Genomic DNA, 25,258 nt, shown 5'->3' with positions numbered 1-25,258 from the left:
TCTCTCATTGTTACCTCTTTGAAAGGAACACATTTTATTTAAATATGTACTTTCTGACATTTGTTGAAAGACAGTACCCTTACTCAACAGGGATGCTGTCTGTCTCTGAAATGCCTTCACTGAGAGCAGAAGTTGGAGAGTATAAGAAAAGAGAACCCCCTTTGTTTTGTGACAATATCCAAGCTACATATCTACATACACCCATTTTTCCACTGTGAAGGGAAAGACAAATGATATACGAATGTGTATGAATCATGACAAAAATAAGCATATTTGTAGCCAAATATGTTACATCCTGGATCAGTCTAAAGCATACAGTTACAGCATCCTGGGAATGAAGAGAATATGCAGTCTTTTATCCATTCACACTCCTGCCATCTGAGAGTCCACGAGAGCCTAATCACATTCTACTAACACTTTTCTGACAAGAAGGGACTTTCCAAAGATTTTCTGTCATATTCAAACCACTCCCCTCTTGGCCTTAGCTGGGTCTCTCCTTTTTGAAAACATTTTTTTTTTTTTTTTTTAGAGAATGGAGGAAAGAAAGAAGTACTTACACAGTGCCTGGTTACTGCTTCATACTTTTATCCAAAGGGGGGAAAAAAAAGAACAAAACCCTTTAGCCTCTTCTAATATATCAGCCAGAATTGGATTTATGAATTGAAAATCTCCCATGCCCTTTTCTCCCATTATGAATCCTTTAAAAAATTAAATCAGGAAACTGTTTGTTTAACAAGATAGGAAAATCATACACTCCTGAAAAATATAATGGTACTATTTCCATTCCCACACATCATCATTTTCTCCCAGCAAAATACTAACATGCCATCTGGAACGTAACACTGATTCTAAGAGGAGGAAGTCACGGCTTCTCCTTTCAAATCAACACTTGACTTTGCATGGGATGTTGCACTATTACTAAGGTGCCCCCAAAAATAGATCTCTGCGTAAATGCGGCAGTACTAGGAACCAATGTGGTGCTATTTTCTTCTAGAGGGCACTGAAAAAAATAAAAAATAATAACAAGTACTATGACGATGAATAAAGGAAAAGTTCCCGAAAGCTTAAAAACATACACACTCATGGCAACCAGGACTGCCAAGGATCATCTACTGAATAATAATTCCTTGCAGTTAAATATGTAGAGGAAATAGTTCTTCAGGAGCTACCCAAACTTGTTTTATTTGGTAGCCTAAATTTGGAAACATAGCTCATTTCAGGTCTTAATTTTTAAAAAGGAAAACATTCACTAAAGGTATTTCTCACTAATTCAGCTGTTAGTAGAAGGTGAAATTGGCTAAGACAAACACTGAGAAATATCTTACTGTGGGTCTCCAGCATAACTCAACTGTGCTGGGCGTATCCCAAAGTGGACGATAATCGGAAAAGTAATCACATCGGGGTTGAACTGTTCACGATCCAGTTGGTCGATGCGGACAGAACTTGGTTTCTAGAGAGAAAAATCAAAGCCATTTATTCCCTGAGGAAGTCTTTAAGTATTGACTTTAACCTAAGTAGGGAAGAAATTAATCGGATTTTTTCCTGGGAAAGCCTCATCCCCAAAGGGAAAATGTCATTTAAAACCCTTTAATCATAGCAGCTACACCATATAAAAACTATAATGTCATCCCTGTAAATGAGTCTGTGCCATTTGGCATAATGAACAATGATTTTGTCCTTTTTTGCCGTCCACATAGAAACCTTTAAAAATTAAACTTTTGAAAGGACACCTAGTCAGATATGTAACTTTTCCTTAACCTCTCCAAAGGCACAGAGGAAGTATTCCACATGACCAGAAAGAGATATGCGGGCTTATTCTGACACATTTCAAATGAATAGCTTATGTCTACTCAGGATGCACAGACAGATGCCTCTAATACAATTTTTTCCCATTACTTCTCTATGTTCCTTGTGTATTCCTTTCATTCTACATCTTTAAATTAAAAGGCATGGTAGTACAAAAATGAAATAGTTAAGCTTCTCTTATTGATGTCTAGGTAGGCAATTTTAAAATTTTAATAGGGAGCCTCATAAATTTTTTTTCCAAGTCTAATAAAAAAAAAGAAGGGAACAGGAGTTCCCTGGTGGTGCAGTGGGTTAAGGATCCAGCAATGCCGCTACTGTGGCTCGGGTTGCAGCTGTGGCATGGGTTTGATCTCTGGCCACATGCCGAGAGTGCAGCCAAAAAAAAAGAAGAAGAAGTAAAACAGCTGGTTCCTTCTTAAGTTACTACAGTATGAGGACACATTTGTAAAATACCTTTCACCCTGAAAGCTTAAGTTTGTGAAAAGGTGGTAAAATCATGGAAAGTATGTTTTAGCAACATCTTCCCTTATACTCAATGCTCAGGGCAGCCCTTAATTAGAAACTAAATTCTTACCAGGAGATTGTGGGGGTCTTCGGCTCAATTGCTTTAGAGCCAAAGACTACAGAATTCATCCCCATGGAGGTCAATAAACTTCATTCTGCTGCACAGCAATGCTCAACAGCTATGCCCAAGCACTAGAGTCTGGTTGGTGGCCTAGTTTGTCCAGGTCACAGGGGGTTCAATGTTAAAACTGGGAAAGCCCCCAGAAACTGGGACAAGCTGGTCACCTTACCCACAGCTGCAGTCCTAATCGGCCATCTGCAAATACAAGTAGGTGACAAAGTAAAAAGATTTGTGTAAATTCATCCATATTAGTGAAAAAACAACTTGGACTTAAGTTTTAAAAGAATATTTCAATGTCATTTTAACAATCAAAATTTACTATTATCTTGAAAAGTTGACCTCTGTTCTCAAAATGAAAAACTGGATAAGATTTTGGTCACAGGTAATTAGTTAAATGCCCTTCAGCAGCTGCAACGTGTTATTTGGGTCTGAAAACTGTTCCCAATATTATATTCATCAAATAAGCAGAATACATTTTTTAAAAGAGGAATTGCACCACTGAAAAACACTAGCGAACTACTCATGTTTTTACAATTTTAAACACCATGCTGTAGTATCAACAGAGGAAACAGAGATTTAAAATATCAAAAGTATCTCTAATTTGCAGGGGGAGAAGGGATGAAATAAGTTCCAGACTTTGGCCACACCCTACAGTTATCGATCAAACCGTTCTTGTAGAAAATCAAAAATATTCTTGCCAATGACCAAAGTATTCCCCAGCAGAAGCAAAGTACCTAGGGAAGGAGATTAAGTGTTTTAAATTCTACAGCAATAAAACACTTAATGTGACAATAATGGTTTCAAAATTTTAATAAATTCCCCAATACTCTTTCCACTGGGCACTCTTTCAAAGCAAGCACTTGCAGAGGATGAAATGTGGTGCCATGTCTATTCTGCCTTATTCTCAAAAGGATATAATGAAATGATGTTTCCATGATAATGAGTTTTCAGGACATTTTTCTCCTTTAAGACTAAACACTAAATACTAAAAAGGAATCAACTTCAACATGTCCCTAATTTGACATCCAAACTTAGCTTCTGCCACTACTTCCCAACATAAATCTTTTTCACCCTGACTTACCTGTGGTTTCCTCATTATCTTCAAAACTGGCCATATATACCATCTCAAGTATGTACATTCAATCATGCCAATAATTTACACAATTTTCTGATTCCTTAAAGACTGCAGTGTTTATGAAGCATCCCTGGCAGCCTGGCCCAGTGAACTCACCTAAAACTACAGGCTTTTCTGACCTGCTTTTTCACGGATTGGTCCACTGATTCAATAATTCATCACAAACTCCTTTCATATGGATATGCTGTGAGTTTGCAGCCGGACAAGCATCATATATAATCTACACACTTCACTAGTAGCTAGCTCACGTAGTAGTCCCTCAACAACTGAGTTGAATGATGATCACAGCCATGGAGTAAACATCCTCTATGCCAATGGCTCAAAAACAAGCACGGCATGAATCAGAAACAACTCAGGATTTTTTTTAAAAAACTACAGATCCTTGAGCCCCATTACCTGGAGTACATGGGATGGGGTCAATCAGGGCATCCTTATATTTTCAAATGCTCTCCAACTGATCCCAGGCTTTCAGGAGATTTTAACCATGCTATGGAAAGAAGTCCCAGTGTGAAAGTATCTCCACAGTAAATCATGGGATTTTTTTAAGCAGACCTACTAAGGTGAAAAGGCATGTCTCCTACCACCAATATCTCCCGTTCATCCTCTGACTCAACTACAAAACTGACAGAAGAAATGTAAATTTATGCAACTGTTTAAAGAAATGAAATTCACAGTCACACTCACACAGTGCTATATTTCTTTGAAAGTTACTCTAATGATTATTTGTGTGGCTTAACTAACAGTAAAACTTGTGTAATTTTTTTAGTTTCAAATAAATTTTATGTTTGAACACATTTTTATTAAACACTTTCACTTTCTAGATTTGTTAAAGTAATCAATATTAGCTGGAATATTTGATTTGCAAATAGCAGCATTTTGTTTGTGCAGATGTTACTGTCATGCTACAAAAAGTTGATCCAGAATTTTTATTTTTATGAATCAAGGTTATTAAACAATTTGGCAGCCTTTTTAAAACAACAGAACAACAGCTTTGTTTTAATAGATTTCTTTCTGTCTTTACACAGAAGTATTTTAATTCTCCACTTTTGGAAAAGTTTATTCTGATAAGATGGCAACATATAACTATTTCATGAAACAACATATTTTAGAGAAAAAGACTTCAAATAATATATAAAACATCATGTTCTTTATAAGAGAAAACTAGTTATTAATTCGCTGATTTGGTTTTTATATTTTTACTTCAAAAATTAACACTAGAAGCAAATTTTAAAGTAAAATATTTAAGAAACAAAATAAATAAAATGGGAAATATTTGTAATAACTATGGCAAAGAATCAATTAAAAAAAGGCAAATACCACAAAGAAAATCAAACAAAGCATACTGATAAGCCATTATCAGAAGAAAAGCATTAAAGGTCAATAAACATTTAAAATACCAACTTTTGGTAGAAACCAAAATAAACAGAGAACTAAACTAAACAATATCTTTTCCCCTACTAAACTGACAGTTTTTTTGTTAAACTAGTATAGCCAATATGAAGAAATGGGCATTCTCACCTATTCCTGGTCAGAGTACAACCCTCTAAAAGGTAATTTATAACAGGTATCAAAAGCCTTACAACTGTGCATACCCCAAGAATTAAATGAACACACTCAAAGATAAATACATACCTAGGTATATACATTTATACATACATATACAGGTTCAATACACCCTTAGTTGTTAAAGCAAAAATCGGAAAGCAACCAAGGTGCCCAGTAATAGCGGTTTAATAACTTAGGGGCCTTTTTTAAATTACATGACAAAAAAAAAAATTTAAGACTAAGGAAAAATAGTAACTTTGTGGTTGCTGTTCCTAGAGGAGGATAAGAAGGAAAAGGCCTAAATATTAATATTTAACAGTATATGCCAATTTTGCTTCAAAAATATGAAATATATCTATTCTAAAGGGACTAGAAAAGTGAATAGTATCACCTCTGAAGAACTGAATTATGGATGATTTTTATCTTCTTTGGGCCATTTTTCTCTTGCCCTAAATTTCTAAATGGATGATATATTACTTTTATACTCAAAAAAAAATTAGATCTGCACATATCTAAAAACTTCAAAATGCTCCATAATTAGCAGAGTACATTTACTAATCGGATGAACTTACTAAACATGCCTACATTGCAATGTTTTTCTTATTTACTCAATATTTAAAGGAAAAAATAACTCAGAGGACAAGGAGCAATGAGAGTTTAAATCTGTTAAAATGTCCTGTTATCATTTTTGGGAAACACTCAAACCTGAAACAAAGGCGATTCAGTCTCAGACTGTGAACCAGAACATACCGTTCCAGGGTTGGTGACGATCATGCCTTTGCATTCTTCTGCATATTTCTGCCACTCAAGTTCTTCCCACTGAAGCATATTGGCAATTTCCTCTTCGGGAACCAGGGCTTTGCTGCACCGTAGTAAGTAAAGGAGAATCTGGTGCATGGACAGCACTTCCTTTCCTCCATCTTGGGGGAGAGTGGAGAGAGGGGGAAATAAGGCTACTCAATTCACAGCCAATAATCCACCCAGTAAGGAAAACCAAGACCATGAGGGGGAAAAGAGCATTTATAAAAAGGCAATTTAGAGTTTACATTGTTTAACCAGGTGCCAAGTAATAGGAAAGCCATTTGTTTCACAGATGAACAGTGCTCATAAACCATCTCATTTACTAAAATGGCAACAACATTATAAATGATAAAAGGCTCCATTTGTGAGGTATGAATATAAAAAAGGTGCCTACCTAAATAAATTTAAAACCACCTAGCGTAAAGAACCACAGTTTATAATATACAAAACCATGTTATGTTTTAAATATTTTATCATTCTTTCTGGGGTAACAAATGAAAGCTCTTTGGAAGTGAAATTATTGTCTTAAAGAAATTCTAAGCTTTTATGAGATATTTATGGATGTTTTCAATAAGCTACTGTTGCGTTATGGTCTAATTTTTTGGCGCTAATGTGCTGCACCTGCCGTGATGAATAGAGCTAAAGAGCTTGTACTAATATCCTGAAGATCATTATGGAGTTGGTACATGGAAAAAATACCAATATTCTGAGACTTACAGAAACATATATTACCCAGTACAGAGAATAAAAACAACAAAGAACATAATGAAAGTACCTTGGAAAAAGTCAATTAATCTGGTGCTGGATGAACCAAAGATATTCGTCTAAGGTGGGCATTAATTTCAAGTTCACAGGTCTTCTCTTTGGGTTTAGCTTCTTGACTAGCATGTGCAATCACCCTGTCTACCTTTTCGCTTTTCTCTATCTAGTCCCCCTCAAAGGAAGGGTAAGAGCCCTGAAGGTGTAGAGAACAATAATACCATCCCCAGGTCATGAGATATGCTAGAATCAAACACATCATGGAGAAACAAGGGGACCAAGATGGTAGAGATGGGTGAGCAAAAAGGAAAGGGCCTTAATTGTGCTAGAAGAGTTCATGGCACCCAAGGAATCTGGGATACTAGAAAACAGAAGACGACAAAAGATTTTAATTTGAATTGCTTTGGGTTAAAAAACATAGGCCTACATGTGAGAGAAGACAGTAAGGGTCAAAAAAAAATTTTTTTTAAATTTTTTTTTTATTTTTTGTTTTTTTGCTATTTCTTGGGCCGCTCCCGCAGCATATGGAGGTTCCCAGGCTAGGGGTCGAATCGGAGCTGTAGCCGCCAGCCTACGCCAGAGCCACAGCAACACGGGATCCGAGCCGCGTCTGTGACCTACACCACAGCTCACGGCAAAGCCGGATCGTCAACCCACTGAGCAAGGGCAGGGACTGAAGCCGCAACCTCATGGTTCCTAGTCGGATTCGTTAACCACTGCGCCACGACAGGAACTCCCAAAATTTCTTTTTGATCTCTGTTTCTCTCTCAGAAGCTGCTCTGGAATTAGATGGCATTGCTGCTACAGAGCTACTATATATGTAGAGATGCGTTCATTCATCGATCCAAATATTCATGCATTCATTCAACAAATATTTACTGAGCGCTTATTATGTAGCAGCCCCAGGAAACACAGTATTGCTAAAAAGGTGAAACCCCTTATATTCCAGAGAAGGGAAAGCGACAGTAAAACAAACAAACAAACAAAACAAACAAACAAAAAAAACAAACCCTACATCATAATATATCAGAGATGAATGCTATGTAGAAAAATCAATTGGGCAACTATACTTAAAAGGGGGGATCAGGAAAGGCATCTTTGAAAAGGTACCACGTGAGCAAAGACTTGAAAGAAAGAGAAGAGCCCCTTTCAGCTAACTGGGGAAGAGTGTCTTAGGTAGAAAAAACAGCAAAAGCAGTAAGGTAGAATGGGATCGATTGTGTTCCAGGGACTGCAAAGAGGAGGGCATGGATGGAGTGAAGTAAGGAGGTGAGCATAAGGGAGGCAAGCAGGGAAGTCAGATCTTGCAAAGCTTTACAGAGCAGAGTAAGAGCTCTGGAGTTGATTCTCAGATGGGAGCATGTTTTTCACCATTATGTGAACTATGAGTTCTCCTGTGTAGTAATTATGGAAAAAAAAACAAACAAAAACACAAGATCTAGGTATTCAGGAAGCACACTGGCTAACGGTGATTAATCACAACTGTTCCTAGAGGAATCTTTGCAGATAATATTCTGAAAAGAGAGTTCTTTTAATCAAAGACACAGAGTCTCTAATTTAAAAAAACAAACAAACTGGGAGTTTCCATTGTGGCACAGGGAAAAGGACTCCAACTAGTATCCACAAGGATGTGGGTTCAATCCCTGGCCTTGCTCAGTGACTTAAGAATCTGGTGTTGCTGTGAGCTGTGGTGTAGGTCGCAAAACTCGGATCAGATCCCACATTGCTGTGGTTGTGGCATAGGCTGGCAGCTGCAGCTCCCATTCTACCCCTAGCCTGGGAACTTCCATATGCCTCATGTGTGGCCCTAAAAAAAACAAAACAAAACATTAAAAAAAAAAAAACTAAGAAGTAACTAATGTACAAAATATAATCAACACACACAAAGACGTGTTCTATCTACTATTCATATTAATGTTTACAGCAGTAAAAAAAAAAATTTATGCTTCATTACAAAACATCTGCCTTAAACCCAAGAGTCACCTTTGATTAACAGATTTTCATGGTTAAGGGCATATTTCTCAGAGTCTGTCTCAAAAGGCATTTCGATCCATCTGCATGTGGCATGTCTTTCTCAGTCAATGATGTTCCCCTCTTTGCTAAAGCGCCCAGCAAACCCATAATGCCTGTCTGTCAGTCTGAGCCCATGGTAATCTCTCCTTCTAGGGGGCCTGAGGTGAGCAGGTGGATAAGAGAACTCTAAAGCCAGAGTAAGCTGACTCACATTGTGTGTGTATACCCACACAACAGCAGGGAGAAAGGAAACCTGGAGAGCCCAGAGAAGATCAGCCACACCGACAAGATTTGCTAGGAATCAAGGAAAGGGTAAAATAGTAGTTAGCTAGGAATCGTTATATTTGGTAAGATTACTCAAGAGTACTGCAGGCCTCTATGGATACATAAAGAGTCTAGGATACCATAAGGAGCAGAGTGTTGTTTTGCTATAAGGATTAGAAAAGATTTAGATTTTACTGGAGGAAGTTGGTGCCTGGTAGGAGGAACAAAGGTCCACAAATCCAGGAATACAAATTGGAGCTGGAATCTCCCCTCAAGCAGTTGCAAGCGGCAGACTTCAGGGCATTTCAAATAAAAGTGAAAAGGACTAGGGGTATTGGGATTTAAAGTGAAAAGGCTAAAAAATTCAAGAGCTACTGGAATTGAGGAATACTTAAACCTACAAACCAAGGGAACTGCCCAATCGAGGAGAAGAAAACCTGTGAGACGAAGCAGGTATGGCCACCCAGTGCTTCTGAGAACACTTCTACCTAGTCTGGGTGCAAAGCTGCTGAGGGAGGAGAGCTTTACAGCAGCATGGAACCAGAAATAGGTTCTTAAAAACATATACACATCAGGTGCAGGTGGTAATGCTGAAGGCCAAACTGTTAACCTCCGTGGAAGTCTGCTAAATATTTTAAATAGCAACTAAAACCTAAAAACATAGATATTTACCAATGTGAAAAAGTAGAAACTTGGGACAGAGAATCTGAGGTGAAAGGCTTATCAAGGCGGGGGGTGGTTGCTCCAGGATGGGAATTAAGGTAAAATCCTTCTGGAAGGGTAAGGAAAGGCAGACAAGACGAGAGAGTCCTGCTCAAGCCCATGGGGCAAGGGCTGCAGCCTCACACCCAGCCTGGCAAAAGAGACACTCCACAAATATTTGTGGAATAACTTTCTGAAGCAGATAAATGACGTGACCACTTGCTTGCAGACTGCCATGAGTTTACTAATGTTAATGAATTGGCTCTTTTGGTTTGTCTACTTTGCTACATGTTTATGTTGGGGATTTATGGAACTATGTCACAGAGGGCTAGGAAGTAATTTTTATCTCGTTGGCTGAGATAAATAGGACACGATATAAATGAGAAATTAGAGCGGGTAAGCTAAGGTTAGCAGGAATTCTGCCAGCACTGGGGCTGGAACTGTGACAATGGCTCATTATTCGGGAAGAACTGGAGTTTGTGTTTCAGGGAATGAATCTGGACAGTCATTAATGAACTGACAGACTTTATAAACTGTTTCTTAGAGACCCAATTCTCCCAGTTTATATTGCTTGATTATTTATATGGTTATTTGAGGGGGTGGGGTCATTTGTTAGGGAACTTGTGTTAGGAATATAGCTGGTGAAACGAGTCTTTCTCAACAGTGTAACACTCAATTTCAGGAAATATAAAAATACCTTCCATTTTCCCTACACTGAGAAAGAATAACTACATAACTGTATCTCCAGGTCTCTCCTAAGCCAACTTTATATAATCTTAAGTTTTGAAGATTTGCATTAACAACACAGTATTTTCTAAATCTTCCAAACAGAAAGTTACAGTAAGATGCTATAGCAACTGATGTTTTTTTACAAACTACACTTGCCTCCTGGGAATTCTGATATACTCTCTGACCCTCTGGCCCTCTGACAGCCACACCTAAAGAACTACCTCTCCAGAATGGGACAGTTTCCAAAAATCAATCTGTTAGATAGTCAATTTGCAAAATTGATTCAGGATCCTCAAAGCTTTACTACCATAATGATATAAACAACGAGAAGGCTTTCCTGTAAGTGCAGCCTTCCTCTCTTGAATTACACCCTGCCAGAGTCCTGCCTGCAGTTAGGATAAAACCTCAAATGGCTCTAAGAGAACGCTTATCAACCATATGGCTACTGGGAGTTCCGATCATGGCTCAGTGGTTAACAAACCCGACCAGTATCCATGTGGACTCGGGTTCGATCCCTGGCCTCACGCAGTGGGTTAAGGATCAGGCATTGCCATGAGCTGTGGTGTAGGTTGCAGACATGATTCAGATCCCACATTGCTGTGGCTGTGGTGTAGGCTGGCAGCTACAGCTACAATTTGACCCCTAGCCTGGGAACCTCCATATGCCATGGGTGTGGCCTTAAAAAAAAAGGAAAAAGACCAAAACAAACAAACGAACAAACAAAAAACTATATGGCTACCAAAGGTAGAGGCAGGAATAAGAAAGAAACAACAACTTGAGAAAACTCTTCAAATATCAATAAACTGGATGTTCTATGATCTGACTTTTGGTAAACTGAGCTGTACTGAACAATCCTTGGTTTACACTATAAGCTTAATTTTGGATAAATCTGTATAAAGCAACTGAAACAGATGTCTTCAAAGCAGGTCCACTGAGAAACTAGAGAAAAATTATGATGACTGATAAACTTTAATAAATTATATATTATAATAAACTGACATCTATAAAAATCCAATGAGAATGAGAAGACCATGAAATATCTGAAACACATAAAAACTGCTCATTCTCACAGGAGTTCAAGTAAGATGCAGATAATAACAGTGAGATGACTTTTTACTTATCAGATGACTAGTAATATCCAGTGTTGGCAGATGTATAGAAAAAGGGTACTGTTAAAAATGTTGGTTAGAACTACAAATAAGGGGAGTTCTCTTTATGGCTCAGTGGGTTAAGAACCCGACTAGCCTATATGAGGATGTGGGTTCGATCCCTGGCCTTGCTTAATGGGCTAAGGATCTGGTGCTGCTGCAAGCTGTGGCGTGACGCACCTGTGGCTCAGATCTGAAGTGGTTGTGGCGTAGGCCAGTGACTACAGCTCCAATTTGACCCCTAGCCTCGGAACTTCCAGTATGGACCTAAGAAGACGGAAAAAAAAAAAGAAAGAAAGAAGTAGAACTACAAATTATGTGTCCTTTCCACAGAGAACAAATTTCCAAATTTAAAATGTTCATATTGGAGTTCCCGTCGTGGCGCAGTGGTTAACGAATCCGACTAGGAACCGTGAGGTTGCGGGTTCGGTCCCTGCCCTTGCTTAGTGGGTTAACAATCCGGCGTTGCTGTGAGCTGTGGTGTAGGTTGCAGACGCGGCTCGGATCCCGTGTTGCTGTGGCTCTGGCGTAGGCCTGTGGTTACGGCTCCGATTCGACCCCTAGCCTGGGAACCTCCATATGCCGAAGTAGCGGCTCAAGAAATGGCAAAAAGACAAAAAAAAAAAAAAGTTCATATTGCCTTAAAAATTTCTCTTCTAGAAATCTATCTTATAGAAATACTCTCACAAATGCAAAAGGATAGATGCACAAGACTATTCCTGACATATTTATATGTAATGGGGGAAAAATATAGACCTCCAAAATACTCAACACTAGAAGAACTAGCAACAAAATTGATGTCCAATTAATGCTCGTTCCTACTGTGGAATACCATCCAGGTGTTAAAAATTGAGGCAATGTATTTTCATAGAGGATTCTGAAATAGTTGAGTAAAAAGGTCAAGTAGTATAACATATTTACTGTTAAAAGAAAAAAGCATAATTCTCTCTCTACAAGTTAAATACAAATCAAACCACTTATAGCACCTACTCATTTTCACACATCTACTTTGTATATCTTTGTATTGTTTGTGTACACACACACACACACACAAGTCGACACAATTAAAGGCAAAGGAATGGTCTTAATAAATGGTACTGTGTCAAATGGATGTCATGTTGAAAGTAATGATTCTTGACCCTATCTCATACCATTTGGTGTTGTTTTGTTTTTGTTTTGTCTTTGTAGGACCACACCCATAGCATATGGAAGTTCCCAGGCTAGGAGTCTAATTGGATCCACAGCTGCAGGCCTACGCCACAGCCACAGCCACAGCAACACCGCATCCTAATCCACTGAACAAGGCCAGGGATCAAAATCTCGTCCTCACGGATTCTAGTCAGGTTCGTTACTGCTGAGCCACAGTGGGAACACCATATCTCATACCATTTGTAAAAACAAATTTGCGACAGGTTATAGACCTAAATGTGTAGAAGATATAGAAGAGTTTCTTGATGACCTTGGGGTAGGCAAAGATTTCACAAACAAGGTACAGAAAGCTCTAAGCATAAAGAAAAAATACTTAAGTTGGACCATGTTAAAATTAAGAATTTCTATACATCAAAAATCGCCATTAAGATGGTAAAAAAGCAATCACAGAAAAGGTATCAGCAATATATATATATAACAAAAAACTCATATACAGTATATGTGTATATAAAATACCTACAAATAAATGAGAAAAAGGAAGATGTAACTCAACAGAAAAATGAGCTAAAAACTTGAACAGCCACTTCAAAAGGCAACATCTAAATGGTCAGTTAATATATGAAATGGCGCTCCATTGCATTAGTCACTAGGGAAATGAAAATTAAAACCATAATGGGATACATCTGAATACTCATCAGAATGGCTAACTTGCAAAAGAGAAAAATGCCAAGTGTTGGTAAAAATGTAGACTAGCTTGAACTCTCATATATACCACAGGTAGGACAGTAAAATGGTACAATCACTTTGGAAAACTGAAAATATCTACAAAGCTTAGTATAAACACATCCAGAATTTCCACTCCTAGGTACACATCCTCTATAAAAAAGAATAAATATATGCTCACCAAAAGGCATGTACAAAGTGTACATGTATGCTATCTGAAAGAATCAAAAACTGAAAATACCTAAATGTCCATTAATCACAGACAGGTTAAATACATCTCATTCGTATGAGAATGAGACAACTACAGTTCACTGGAACAATAGGTGTCTCGAAAACACATAATACAAAAGAAGACAGAAACAAAAAAGAATACACAGTTCTAATTTTTATAATTCAAAGACAGGTAAAAGTAATACATGGTCTTTTCAAGTCAGAAGAGAGGCTACCTTGAGGGGCTGGATAGTGACTGGAAAGGGGCTCTCAGATGTTGGTATTCTTGAGCTGGGTGCTGAGTGCACAGTCAACATTCACTTTGAAAATTTATTGAGTTTTATATTTATGATATGTGCACTTTTCAGACTTGTGTTCTACTTCAATCAAAAGTTTATTTTTTAAAAATGAGAAACAGGAGTTCCCATCGTGGCACAGTGGTTAACGAAACCGACTAGGAACCATGAGGTTTCAGATTCGATCTCTGGCCTTGCTCAGTGGGTTAAGGATCCGGCGTTGCCGTGAGCTGTGGTGTAGGTCGCAGACACGGCTCAGATCTGCTGTTGCTGTGGCTCTGGCGTAGCCCGGTGGCTACAGCTCTGATTAGACCCCTAGCCTGGGAACCTCCATATGCCATGGGAGCGTGCCCAAGAAATGGCAAAAAAAAAAAAAAAAGAGAGAGAGAAACAATCCCAAACAATGTTTGAAAAGCACATTCACTCTCATTAGTAACAAAATACATTCGTATTTAACTAAGGCACTATCATGACCAATTAAAGATGGTAAACAAGTATTTACTGAGCCCCTGCTATGTGCCAAGGAGTATGTTACTACTGATACAAGGCAATTTACTCCTTAGTCTCATGGAACTACAGCTGAAAATTCTAAAAATAAGGAAGGAAGGAGGGATGGAGGGAGGGTCCAAAATGGGGAAGAAGACTAATAATGCCTTTTTCATCGCAGCATAAACTGATACAATTCTTCTGACAAGAAATTTGGTACTACATATCATGATCTTTAAAAATATCCACCTGCTGTGGTGCAGCAGGTTAAGGATCCTGCATTGTCACTGCAGCAGCCTGGGTAACTGCTGTGGCACAGGTTTGAGCCCAGCCTAAGAACTTCTATACTCTGCAGGCTTGGCCAAAAAAAACCCAAAAAAACAAAAAAACAAAACAAAAAAAACTATCTGCTCAATTAATTATTAAAAATTAGGATGCAAAACATGTATCAATACAATAACCACAAAATTAGGATGCAAAACATACATCAGTATGATTCTACTATGGGAAAAATCTATGCACAGAAAAAAATGAAAACACACATCAAAATGTGTTTTCCTTTTTAACGCGCCATTGCCTAAAGATCTTTAGTGAAGTCATATTATAAAAAAAAACCAAACACAATTTACCATCCAATACCAAAATGCATTTTATATACTAGGCATTTTTCTGTATCCTTCAGGGTTTTGTGTTTTGTTTTTTTTGTTGCTTTTTTTTTTTTGAATAAGTATATTTTCTAAAGGAAGCCTAATGAAAAAGCAAATCCTGTTTAAAAATAAATCAATAGACCTTTTTCTTTATGACAACCTAAGTGTTATCCCTACGCGGTTATGAGAAACATTTTGTGAGAGTTGAAATCCCACAAAGTAAATATCTGACATGAGATTTTTCTTTACGATGATTTTTAAAAGTATCCACTTTCTCTTAGAGATTTGTTTGGTCATAAAATGCCTAGAGGCAGATAGATATAGAAAGGAATGGCTTTTCAACAAACTCTAACATCATTTTCTAATAAGTTTACTGCTATAGCTCCATTATAAAATCATAGAAGCATTCACTTGAAAAGAAAAAAAAGGGGGGCCCTCGATAAAATAAAATTAGATTCCAAAAGAGAAAACCTTTTGAAAGCATTTTCCAAACAAAATAAACATTAACAATAATACTAAAAATATGATTAACACTATCCCAAAATAAAGATAAGCCCTTGGGACTGAGTGAACTGAGGAAAGGGTACCGAGGACAACCTCTGGAGGAAAAGCTAAACTAGAGTGGGTAGACAAGAAACCAAAGCCACAGAGGATGAGTCAGAGAGCTAGAAGAAAAGTAAGGCGAGCTCAGCAGACAGACAGGGCCAAGAGCCTACATTAGGGGGGAGACTAAGCTAAAAGGTGTCCACTGGTTTTGGCATTTTGGAGGCTGGATTTGGTGTCAGCAGCTGTAGCAGGGTAGGGGTGTCACAAAAATAGAGCCAGGCTGTGAATGGCCCAGAATCTGACAGGCTCAAGGCAGGGTCCGGAGGCATGGGGGAGGCAAGGGCTCCCGGCCCCAGGAGGACCAGGACATGAGGAGGAAAGCATGAACAGAGGGCTGAATTTCTAAAACTGCTGATATGTGCACATGGGCAGACAGCTCACACGATGAAAAGCTCCCCAACTCAAACCATAAACCACAGATTTATCGTAGCAGTATTTTTTTTTTTCTCCCCTATCACTCAGTGGCCTGAACATGGAAGAAGAAAAGACAAATGGTTGAAATAACATTTCCATGGAAGGAAAGAGAGGCACAAGGGGCAGAGGCCACTAGAGCTGAGACAGAAGTCGGAAGACAGGACTTAAGCAGGAAAGTAAAGAAAGGTAGCTGCACACAGGGAGAGAAAAAGAAGATTCGAGCAGAAGCAAAGGGCATAAGGGAACAAGAGGCTAGAAGTATAGTCAGATGTCACCAGAAAGTGAGATATAGGAAAATGAGATTCCAGAGATGAATTCTCTTCGATGGTGAGGATTTTGCAAACAAAAAGCATCCAAAGGCTTCGTTAAAAACAACCATTTTTAAAACACTAAATACAATGCCTTAACTCACAGCTAGCCTCTTGACAAAAATTTTAAAGTTGTTAAAATATTGCTTTAAAAAATATAGAAGTCATATACTTATATATTTTTAATTTCATAAAAGATAAATTACTATAAAATGAATAAACATATATGTCAAAAAATAGGAAAAAACCACCAATAATACAACTATCTTAATACAACTACTGCAATAATTTTAGCGTAATCATATTGTTTATAAAATTTTATAATTGTTTTCTAATTAACTATATGCATTTTAAGCCACATGTATTTTTCCATATTAATTTTAATATTTGCATGATATTTTACCAAGACTCAAAATTTATAAATCAATTCTCCCACTGCTCATCTAATTTGGGGCTACCAGAAATTATGGTGTGTTTTACATGTATAATTTTACATTTTCAAGCCTGACCTGAGAAGTAGATAATTAAGTGTCTGAGGCAGGAAAGCTGTCCCTAAAGACTGAAAGGAAAATGGCAGGCTTATTTTCAGATGCACTCTCTCACCAGGTCACTGACAAGCCAAAAGATTTACCTGGAAGAAATCTTACAAAACGTGGCATGAAATGAAATCTTGGGCAGCAGGGAGGACTATCTTCAAACAAAGGACCTAAAGCAAACAAGTGAAAGGAAAGAAAAAATAAATAAAACTGCCTTAGGAAACAAACACTGCAACTTAATTCCTGAGATTTATGATAACTACAAAAAAACACCACCAGAAAGAGGATCGTAAAAAACAGTGCCCCTCCTTCTCCTCAACAACTAAATCCATCATGTGGTAACTGCCACAAACATCCCATGAAGACTGCAGTGAGGAGACTACCCAAAGTAAGAGAAGAATGGAAGCCTCAAGGATATATGCGATATATAATATATACGGTAAATCTGGTTTTAGAAATTCAAAGATAGACTTTTGTTATAACTCAATTATTGCATGATATAATATGTCTGTGTTTTCATTCCACTCCATTTTAATCAATATAACTGGAAAAAAAAAAAAGAGAAATACTATTAAAAACTTGGTTTGAAAAGCCATTCATCAATATACTGTTCTAAAAATAAACAAATGTCTGCTGGAATACAGGCATTTCCAAAAGAGTGAATGATTATTCAAGAACCAAATATCAAGTTTTGAACTGACGTAGCTCAGAGTGTCTGTGTGTGTTCCGAGGGCTAACTAAAGTTCTGTTTTAATAAACTGTCATCTTGGAAGAAGTGTATTACAATAAAGTTCAATGGATTTAAAATATTAACTAATAAGATTTTCCCCAATGCACACAGATCAAGGTAGTTACTCAACAAACTGATACCATCTTCTCAGTTAACAGGTAATGGTAATCTTCAGTAATGGACACTTACCTTATATTAAAATAAGCTCCATAAGAACTTACTCATGTCAAATGATATTCACGTCAAACATTCCTATGTATAACACAATTTTCCCTGGGCATTTCAAAAGAGGAATTTCAACTATCATTGAAATTAATACCCACTCACTTCTATAAGAGTTCTCACATATGCCATAACATTCTTTCTTCAAGGAGCATTCTACTTTTCTCTAAATCCTATTATTTACCTTTAAGATTCCAGTCATATAATTCCAAAATATCTCTGAATAGGAATAATGAAAAGAGTTCGAGTCCTTTCACACAAAAATTCTGAAAAATAAACCAAAACCAAATTACTATAGTATGCAAATATATATTAACTGGAGGTTCAGCTTGTTCTAGTCAAGTGTCTTAAAAAAGTGTCTACTGAGGAGTTCCCATCGTGGCACAGTGGTTAACGAATCCAACTAGGAACCATGAGGTTGCGGGTTCGGTCCCTGCCCTTGCTCAGTGGGTTAACGATCCGGCATTGCCGTGACCTGTGGTATAGGTTGCAGATGCAGCTCGGATCCCGCATTGCTGTGGCTCTGGCGTAGGCTGGTAGCTATGGCTCCAATTAGACCCCTAGCCTGGGAATCTCCATATGCCACGGGAGCAGCCCAAGAAATGGCAAAAAGACAATAAAAAAAAAAAAAGTGTCTACTGGAACTATAATAAAACAATGTAGCCTCCTAAAAAGTTTGTCCACCATCCTATAATGGCTCATTGGCTTGAGACATTAATGAAGTAGGCAACGATGCCATTAGGATGTCTAAGAACATATGAACTTGGCCCTTTCCAACATACAAATAAAATGATGTGAAACTTAAAAAAAATAAAGTCATGTTTGTGTCATAATTTTCTAACCAATTAGAAAACATATTAGAATCTCCTGGGGGCTTCTAGTTAGTTCAAATTACACACTGGGTGGCCAGCTCAGATAGGATTATCCTCAGCAACCCCACCTTACCCCTGCTCACCTCCACTCCACAAACACACCTAGAACCACTATTTAGAGCGACCATGAAAAGAGGTCTCTGTGCTAAAAAAGTTCAAATTCTTAATGAAGGCAAACAAAGGGCTAAGAAAAACTAGAAAACTTTGTACTAAAACGTCTGCTGTAAACAAGCTTAACAGATGATATATTTGCAAGTGAGACTTGTCTCATAATTCTTCCTCCTACTTGTTTTGCTCAGGGTTCATAAATCACCCTGCGTGAGATCACGCCAGAAGTCATAAACTTTTACAATAGCAAATGGAGGCTTATGACCTCAAAAATCAAAAGGAAGCAAAAAAAGCCCTTCTCAGCTGAACAACGAAAAGGTGGCCTTTTCTCTTTAATTCTTTTTGAAAGACAGGTGGAATTAACAGGACTTGCCCAGAATGAAATAGGTGCAAACTAAGCAAGCGTGTCATGCTCATCAATCCCCCTCGGTGCTCCACTGCCCTCAACAGAGCCTCACGGTTAAACAAGGTTTGCAAGAGGAGCCAGGGGCTCAGGAAATCAACCCCGACTCCAGCACCACGTTAAGTACACAAGCTTGTTTGCTGTCTAGTTGTTATTTCTTAGTGTGATTTGTTGTCACCACTAAATTCAAGATCAGGCAATGAATCATTCTGAGATTCACATTAATCTTGCTTTGGAATTTTAAGCCTCTTGCATATATTTAGATAAATCTGCTGCTGAGCATCGGCAGTGAAAAACAATTAGGAAAAATATGTAAATATATGGGAAGAAAAATGAACCAAGCATTGATCTTGTCACTGGAGATAATGAATAAGATTATTCCAATGGTTATCAGATTCAGTTTCACTCTTCTAATTTCCTCTCTGATAATGACCAGTAACCAAAGGCTGTCCCCTGTCCAAAACAAACTAAAACAGATGTAAAGTTACTATCAGTAGATGCAAGACGAGGAGAAATGGGTTCAAAAATAGGTTAATAACTTGGAAAACTCCCCAAATTTTAACCTTGTTCCTAAAGCTACATCTGACTACAGCTACACCTGATTGGTCCTTTCAAGAGTGAATACAATACTTCAAGGGTATTCTTACAGCAAAAAGCCAGAGCTAGCCAAGTTCAATGCTTTAAAGATATACATATGGAATAAACAAAAGAGTAAACTACATCAAGCTGTTAAATAATCTTCCCTTACCTCAGGCATCATCTCTTCGATGAAATGAATCGTGTAGTCTATATTGAATCTAATTACTTTACACAGTGGAATCTGCAATAAGAATAAGGAGAGGTTCAGTTTCAAAACACCTTCCTGCGCTCACACTGTACATGTGTTTGCTACCTGACCCAGAAGGCCATGAACCAAATAAGAAATTTTCACCTTAATCTAAGTTGCTAACGATATTGCACATGAAGCTTGACCACAACTGTGGGGTTTTAATGGCAAGAACCCAGCTGGCCCAGCCTCTACAGGATACCTGCATCATGTTGGTGCTTAATTAACTATTAGCAGCAGCAACACAAACATGACAAGAATCTATTAAAACCAAACATATAGCCTCTTAAGAATTAATAAAACCACAATTAAATACTGCTTTTTCTTGGGTTTTTTAAATCTTTCAGAATCTTCGGCTCTTTAGGCAGAACAGGGATAACAGGCAGACGGTTCATCAGTTCTAGATGCATAAGTCAGTGAAGTACACACAACTGTTGCTGTCTCTCTGACTCTGGGACAAAAGCAATCATGGTAATAAAAATAATAATAACAGCTAACACTCACTAAGCTAGGTACTCCTCTACTACTTCACATACCGTCACTTGTGTAACCACCCCTGTGAGAGAGGTACAACTACTCTCCCCATTGTGCAGTGGAGGAAATAGATGCCATCATCAGGTACTTTGCCAACGGTAACTGGCAGCTGGTGAATTAGAAATTCTTGCTCTAGACTCTAGCTCTAAGCCACCAGGATATCCACCTCTCATTACCTATTCTAATACTCAGGGTATGCGTGAAAATGAAGGGAGGCTTAGATGAAATAAATCCACATCTGTCTTGTTTCACCAGTGTATCATCAGACATTAGCCTAGTGCCTAGACTTAATAGGTTTTCTGTAAGTATATTTTTGAATGAAGGAAGAACAAGAAAGGGAGGGTGGGAGGTTATTGCAGTGGCTTGGCTGACTAGCTGGGGAAAATAATAGGCTCAGAAGCCCTAGAGATGTGTTAAGTAGGCTTTTCTGGCCGCTCAATCTGTCCATAACAAGATTTTACACAGATGTAATAGTTTTTACAAACCATAGCAATCAGAAACAAATTTTAATTCTACCAGCAAAAGGAATGGTGAGGAAAACAAAAATAGTCTTATAATGCCATCTGCTGGAAATCTTTTTCTCAGAAATGAAGTTTAGCTCTTTGGTGCTTTTTCTTTTCCCTTACTCCCTCCCTCCCTTCCTTTTTTATTTTTCTGAAGGACAACAGCTAATTTGGGTGAAATTCATAATTAGCTTTAACAAGAGATCCATTTTCAGCCTTCTTGTGGTAATCAGTTCAAAACCAACTACAGCGACATGCTAAGGCCACTATCATCTTTAAGTTCTTTCTTCCTACAATCATTTAAAAATATCTGGAGGGAGTTCCCATTGTGGCGCAGTGGTTAACGAATCAGACTAGGAACCATGAGGTTGCGGGTTCGGTCCCTGCCCTTGCTCAGTGGGTTAACGATCCGGCATTGCCGTGGGCTGTGGTGTAGGTTGCAGATGCAGCTCGGATCCCGCGTTGCTGTGGCTCTGGCGTAGGCCAGTGGCTACAGCTCCGATTAGACCCCTAGCCTGGGAACCACCATATGCGGCGGAAGCGGCCCAAAGAAATAGCAAAAAGACCAAAAAATAAATAAATAAATAAATAAATAAATAAAAATAAAAATATCTGGAGCTCTGTCATGACTCAGGGGTTAACGAACCCAACTAGCATCCATGTGGATGCAGGTTTGATCCTTGGCCTTGCTCAATGGATTAAGGATCCAGCGTTACGTGAGCTATAGTGTAGGTCACAGACACAGCTTGGATCCCAAGTTGCTGTGGCTGTGGCGTAGGTCAGCAGCTGCAGCTCTGATTCAACTCCTAGCCTGGAAACTTCCATATGCCGTGGATGCAGCCCTAAAAAAAAAAAAAGAAAAAAAAATTGAGAGCTGTAAATTGGTACAATTACTCATATTTTTAAAATATTGATTCTGGGTGTTCCCATTGTGGCACAGTGGCGACAAATCCGACTAGGAACCATGGGGTTGCAGATTCGATCCCCGGCCTCACTCATTGCCCTGAGCTGTGGTGCAGGTCACAGACGCAGCTCGGATCCCGCGTTGCTGTGGCTCTGGAGTAGGCAGGTGGCTACAGCTCCGATTAGACCCCTAGCCTGGGAACCTCCATATGCCGTGGGATGCGGCCCTAGAATAGGCCAAAAATAAAAAATAAAAAATAAAAATAAATAAATATAAGCCAACTTAAAAAAAAAAGGTAAGGATCTAAAAGAGGAAACAAGGCATATAAGTAAGTATAGATTATGATACAGGGTAACTTATAAGTGCAATTAAAAACAAATATGCAAAAAAGCATAATATGAAACAGAACTAAAGAAAAGATAATATGTGAATTGACTCTTCAAAGCTGGGAGAGATTTTCCAGGTCATCCAGAAAATTAAATTGGGGAAGACCAGGGATAAGACAGAGAACCAGGAGCCAGGGGAAGAACTGGTCATGTAGTTCCTCAGGAGTGAAATGCATGGAGACAGAGAAGCAAGAGGAAGTTTGACCTGTATTTTGCAGATCTTACAAGCCGTGTTAAGGATTCAGAGTTTATCCTAAAGGCAACAAGAAGTCATTCAAGTGCTTTCAGTGAGAGACCACCAGTTTACAAGGGTGGGTTGCCATGTAAACAGGATGGGAACAGCTTATAGGGGAGCAAAGCAAGAGACCAGAAGACCAGACTGGAGTCTAATCAAACAGTCCAGGAGCCAAATGAAGAGAACACTAAAGGGGGGGGGGGAGAATTTATAACACAGATGTGACAGAAATATGCAGTGTTCGGAGTTCCTGTTGTGGCTCCATGGTTAATGAATCTGACTAGGAACCATGAGGTTGCGGGTTCGATCCCTGGCCTTGCTCAATGGGTTAAGGATCCGGTGTTGCCGTGAGCTGTGGTGTAGATTGCAGACACGGCTCGGATCCCGCATTGCTGTGGCTCTGGCATAGGCTTGGCAGCTACAGCTCCGATTAGACCCCTAGCCTGGGAACCTTCATATGCCACGGGTGCGGTCCTAGAAAAGACAAAAAAAAAGAAAGAAAAAGAAATACGCAGTGTCGGTTCTGATGTGGGAATGAGAGAGAAGAAGGAATAGAGGATAATTTCTAGGTTTCTGGACTAGGAAACAAGATGGATCGTAGTGGTATTAATATAAGGAAATACATAGGGTGTTCTCTGAGTATCCTAAACTCAATATGCAGAGAAGATGACAAGTTCAGTTTCATACAGGTTGAGGGTGAGGTCCCTAAGGGGACAATAAGGTAGTTATGTCCCTCTGAGGCATCTGAAATGTGAGTGTGGATCAAAAAGCCATATGTCACAGCTCCAAATATTAATACCAGAACACATATGGGAGGAAAAACCGTGATGTGGCTGCATTAGTCGGGGAAAGAAGTACCAAGGAGAGAAAGAGCAAGAGTATAAAACTTTACTCTTTACCAAAAGCGACTCTGCTGGCCGATTTATGCAAGAGAGGTCCTTTCCCCACATTATTTCAACTAAAATCACTTTGGGGGATTTCTTCTTTGACCTCTTCTCTTATATACACTTTATTTTCTTTGGAGTTCTCGTCCATACAACGAAAGCCCTTCTCAGACAGACAAATTTGGAAAGGCAGAATCTCCTTTTCTATTCAAACTTTCATCTCTCTCTCTAAGACCCAAAGAGAATGCATCATTTTCCTACATACTGGGAGCTCAGGTGATTGAGAGCTCAACTGGCCAATCAAGTAATACAAATGCCTCCTATCATTTCTTAAAACACATTTAATACTAACACTAACCCTTAACTCATCCTACCAAAAATAAGCAAAAAAAAAAAAAAAAAATCCTCCCTAAACAGTTACATCTAACTCTACTATTTCCAGGCATTGAATTACTAAATCCAGGGCAGTGGGGCCACTAGAAATGGAAAGCCAAGTGATGCAGGACGGAAATGATTATGGGGCCTCTTTGTGCTTCTGAGGACAGGATAAGATATTAGGTACATAATACATATATCTAGGTATCTTTAGCTGTGTTGTCAAAGTCCTTAGTTAGTATTGTAAGTAATAACAAATGCACCATATAAAAGTATAAAACTCCCAGAATACTCTATACTTAGCCAACAAGGCTTTCGATCCACCTCAACTCAAGAAGACCTTAAGAGAACTTGTCGGAACAGGACTGGGTTGAGATTTTAACATCACCATCAATTTGCATGCCTTTCTTGCTGATGTGCTCTCTCTAGCAAAGAAATGAATCAGAACAGTAAAGCGATTTAATAATTCTTTTTATTAGGAGGCTATTTCAAATTCAAGAGGCCTTTGATGGATCTAATTCCTATGAACTATACAACACTCGGCTTAAAACTCGATTTATTTTATCAACATCTCTAACGCAAATGACAGAGCTTATCTTATTACAGAGTTAAGTTCTCAAGTTTCAAGAACTTGAATATTTATAAAAAATAGATGCTGAAGACAGGAATTTTTCAGTCCAAGCTTTTATTTTACATCAACAGTAACAACTGTAATTAATCTATTAGCACTAGCAGCTTCTCAGTGCCAAACCTTGTACTGAGGAACTTTAACAAAGCTCAAAGAATCACCCATCCAAAGTCACTAAATACTGAGAATTAAAGAAAAAGAAGAATTAGAAGAAAGATTCAAATCCGGGTGGGTCTGACATCATATCCAAAGCAATAAGTGTTAATATATACTGTGTACTAAACATCATGATAAATACTTTTCATGTGTCATTCATTTTTTATAAAAGCCAATAAGATTGTCACAACTAATACCTTTGTTTTATAGATGAGAAAATCAGGGTTTATAAAAACTGAAATGTCCAAGCACACAGCTAGTAAACAGAACTCACTAATGTTTAAACTATGCTCTCTCTGAAGCCATACTGCTTTCCTTCTTTAAAGTGATCCTAAAAGTTAAAATGAGATCTGGAATTAATAGGTAATTTTAGAATATTTTCGCAACAACCAATTTTTTTATTTGCAAGCCCTCTGAGGAATAAAGAAAGAAATGTATTATGTTGGGGTAGGGGGAGTTGAATTAGATGACTTCCGAAGTCCTTTTCAACATGGGCAAAACATTCTCTGACAAAAATCATACAAATGTTTTATTAAGTCAGTTTCACAAGGCCATAGACATAAAAACAAAAATAAACAAGTGGTACCTAA

At 38.3% G+C, this 25,258-nt stretch overlaps 1 protein-coding gene across 5 annotated transcripts in view; it reads right to left on the bottom strand.

Annotated features, from left to right (window-relative positions):
- DROSHA (drosha ribonuclease III) overlaps window positions 1-25,258 on the bottom strand; it is a 120,786-nt gene that overhangs the window by 59,699 nt on the left and 35,829 nt on the right. For 4 of the 5 annotated variants that reach the window (XM_047767665.1, XM_047767673.1, XM_047767657.1 and 1 more), the window contains 5 exons: window positions 19,986-20,057; window positions 18,039-18,120; window positions 16,998-17,072; window positions 5,862-6,031; window positions 1,326-1,450 (listed from right to left, as the gene is read on the bottom strand). In XM_047767665.1, coding sequence (XP_047623621.1) covers window positions 1,326-1,450; window positions 5,862-6,031; window positions 16,998-17,072; window positions 18,039-18,120; window positions 19,986-20,057 — 524 coding nt within the window. The remainder of the gene's footprint in view (window positions 1-1,325; window positions 1,451-5,861; window positions 6,032-16,997; window positions 17,073-18,038; window positions 18,121-19,985; window positions 20,058-25,258) is intronic. The other variant, XM_047767682.1, reaches the window with a different exon arrangement.

This window comes from Phacochoerus africanus, chromosome 1 (assembly GCF_016906955.1).
Source record: "Phacochoerus africanus isolate WHEZ1 chromosome 1, ROS_Pafr_v1, whole genome shotgun sequence".
In the NCBI taxonomy this organism is placed as follows: domain Eukaryota; kingdom Metazoa; phylum Chordata; class Mammalia; order Artiodactyla; family Suidae; genus Phacochoerus; species Phacochoerus africanus.
This window is presented reverse-complemented; position numbering and strand designations above follow the sequence as displayed.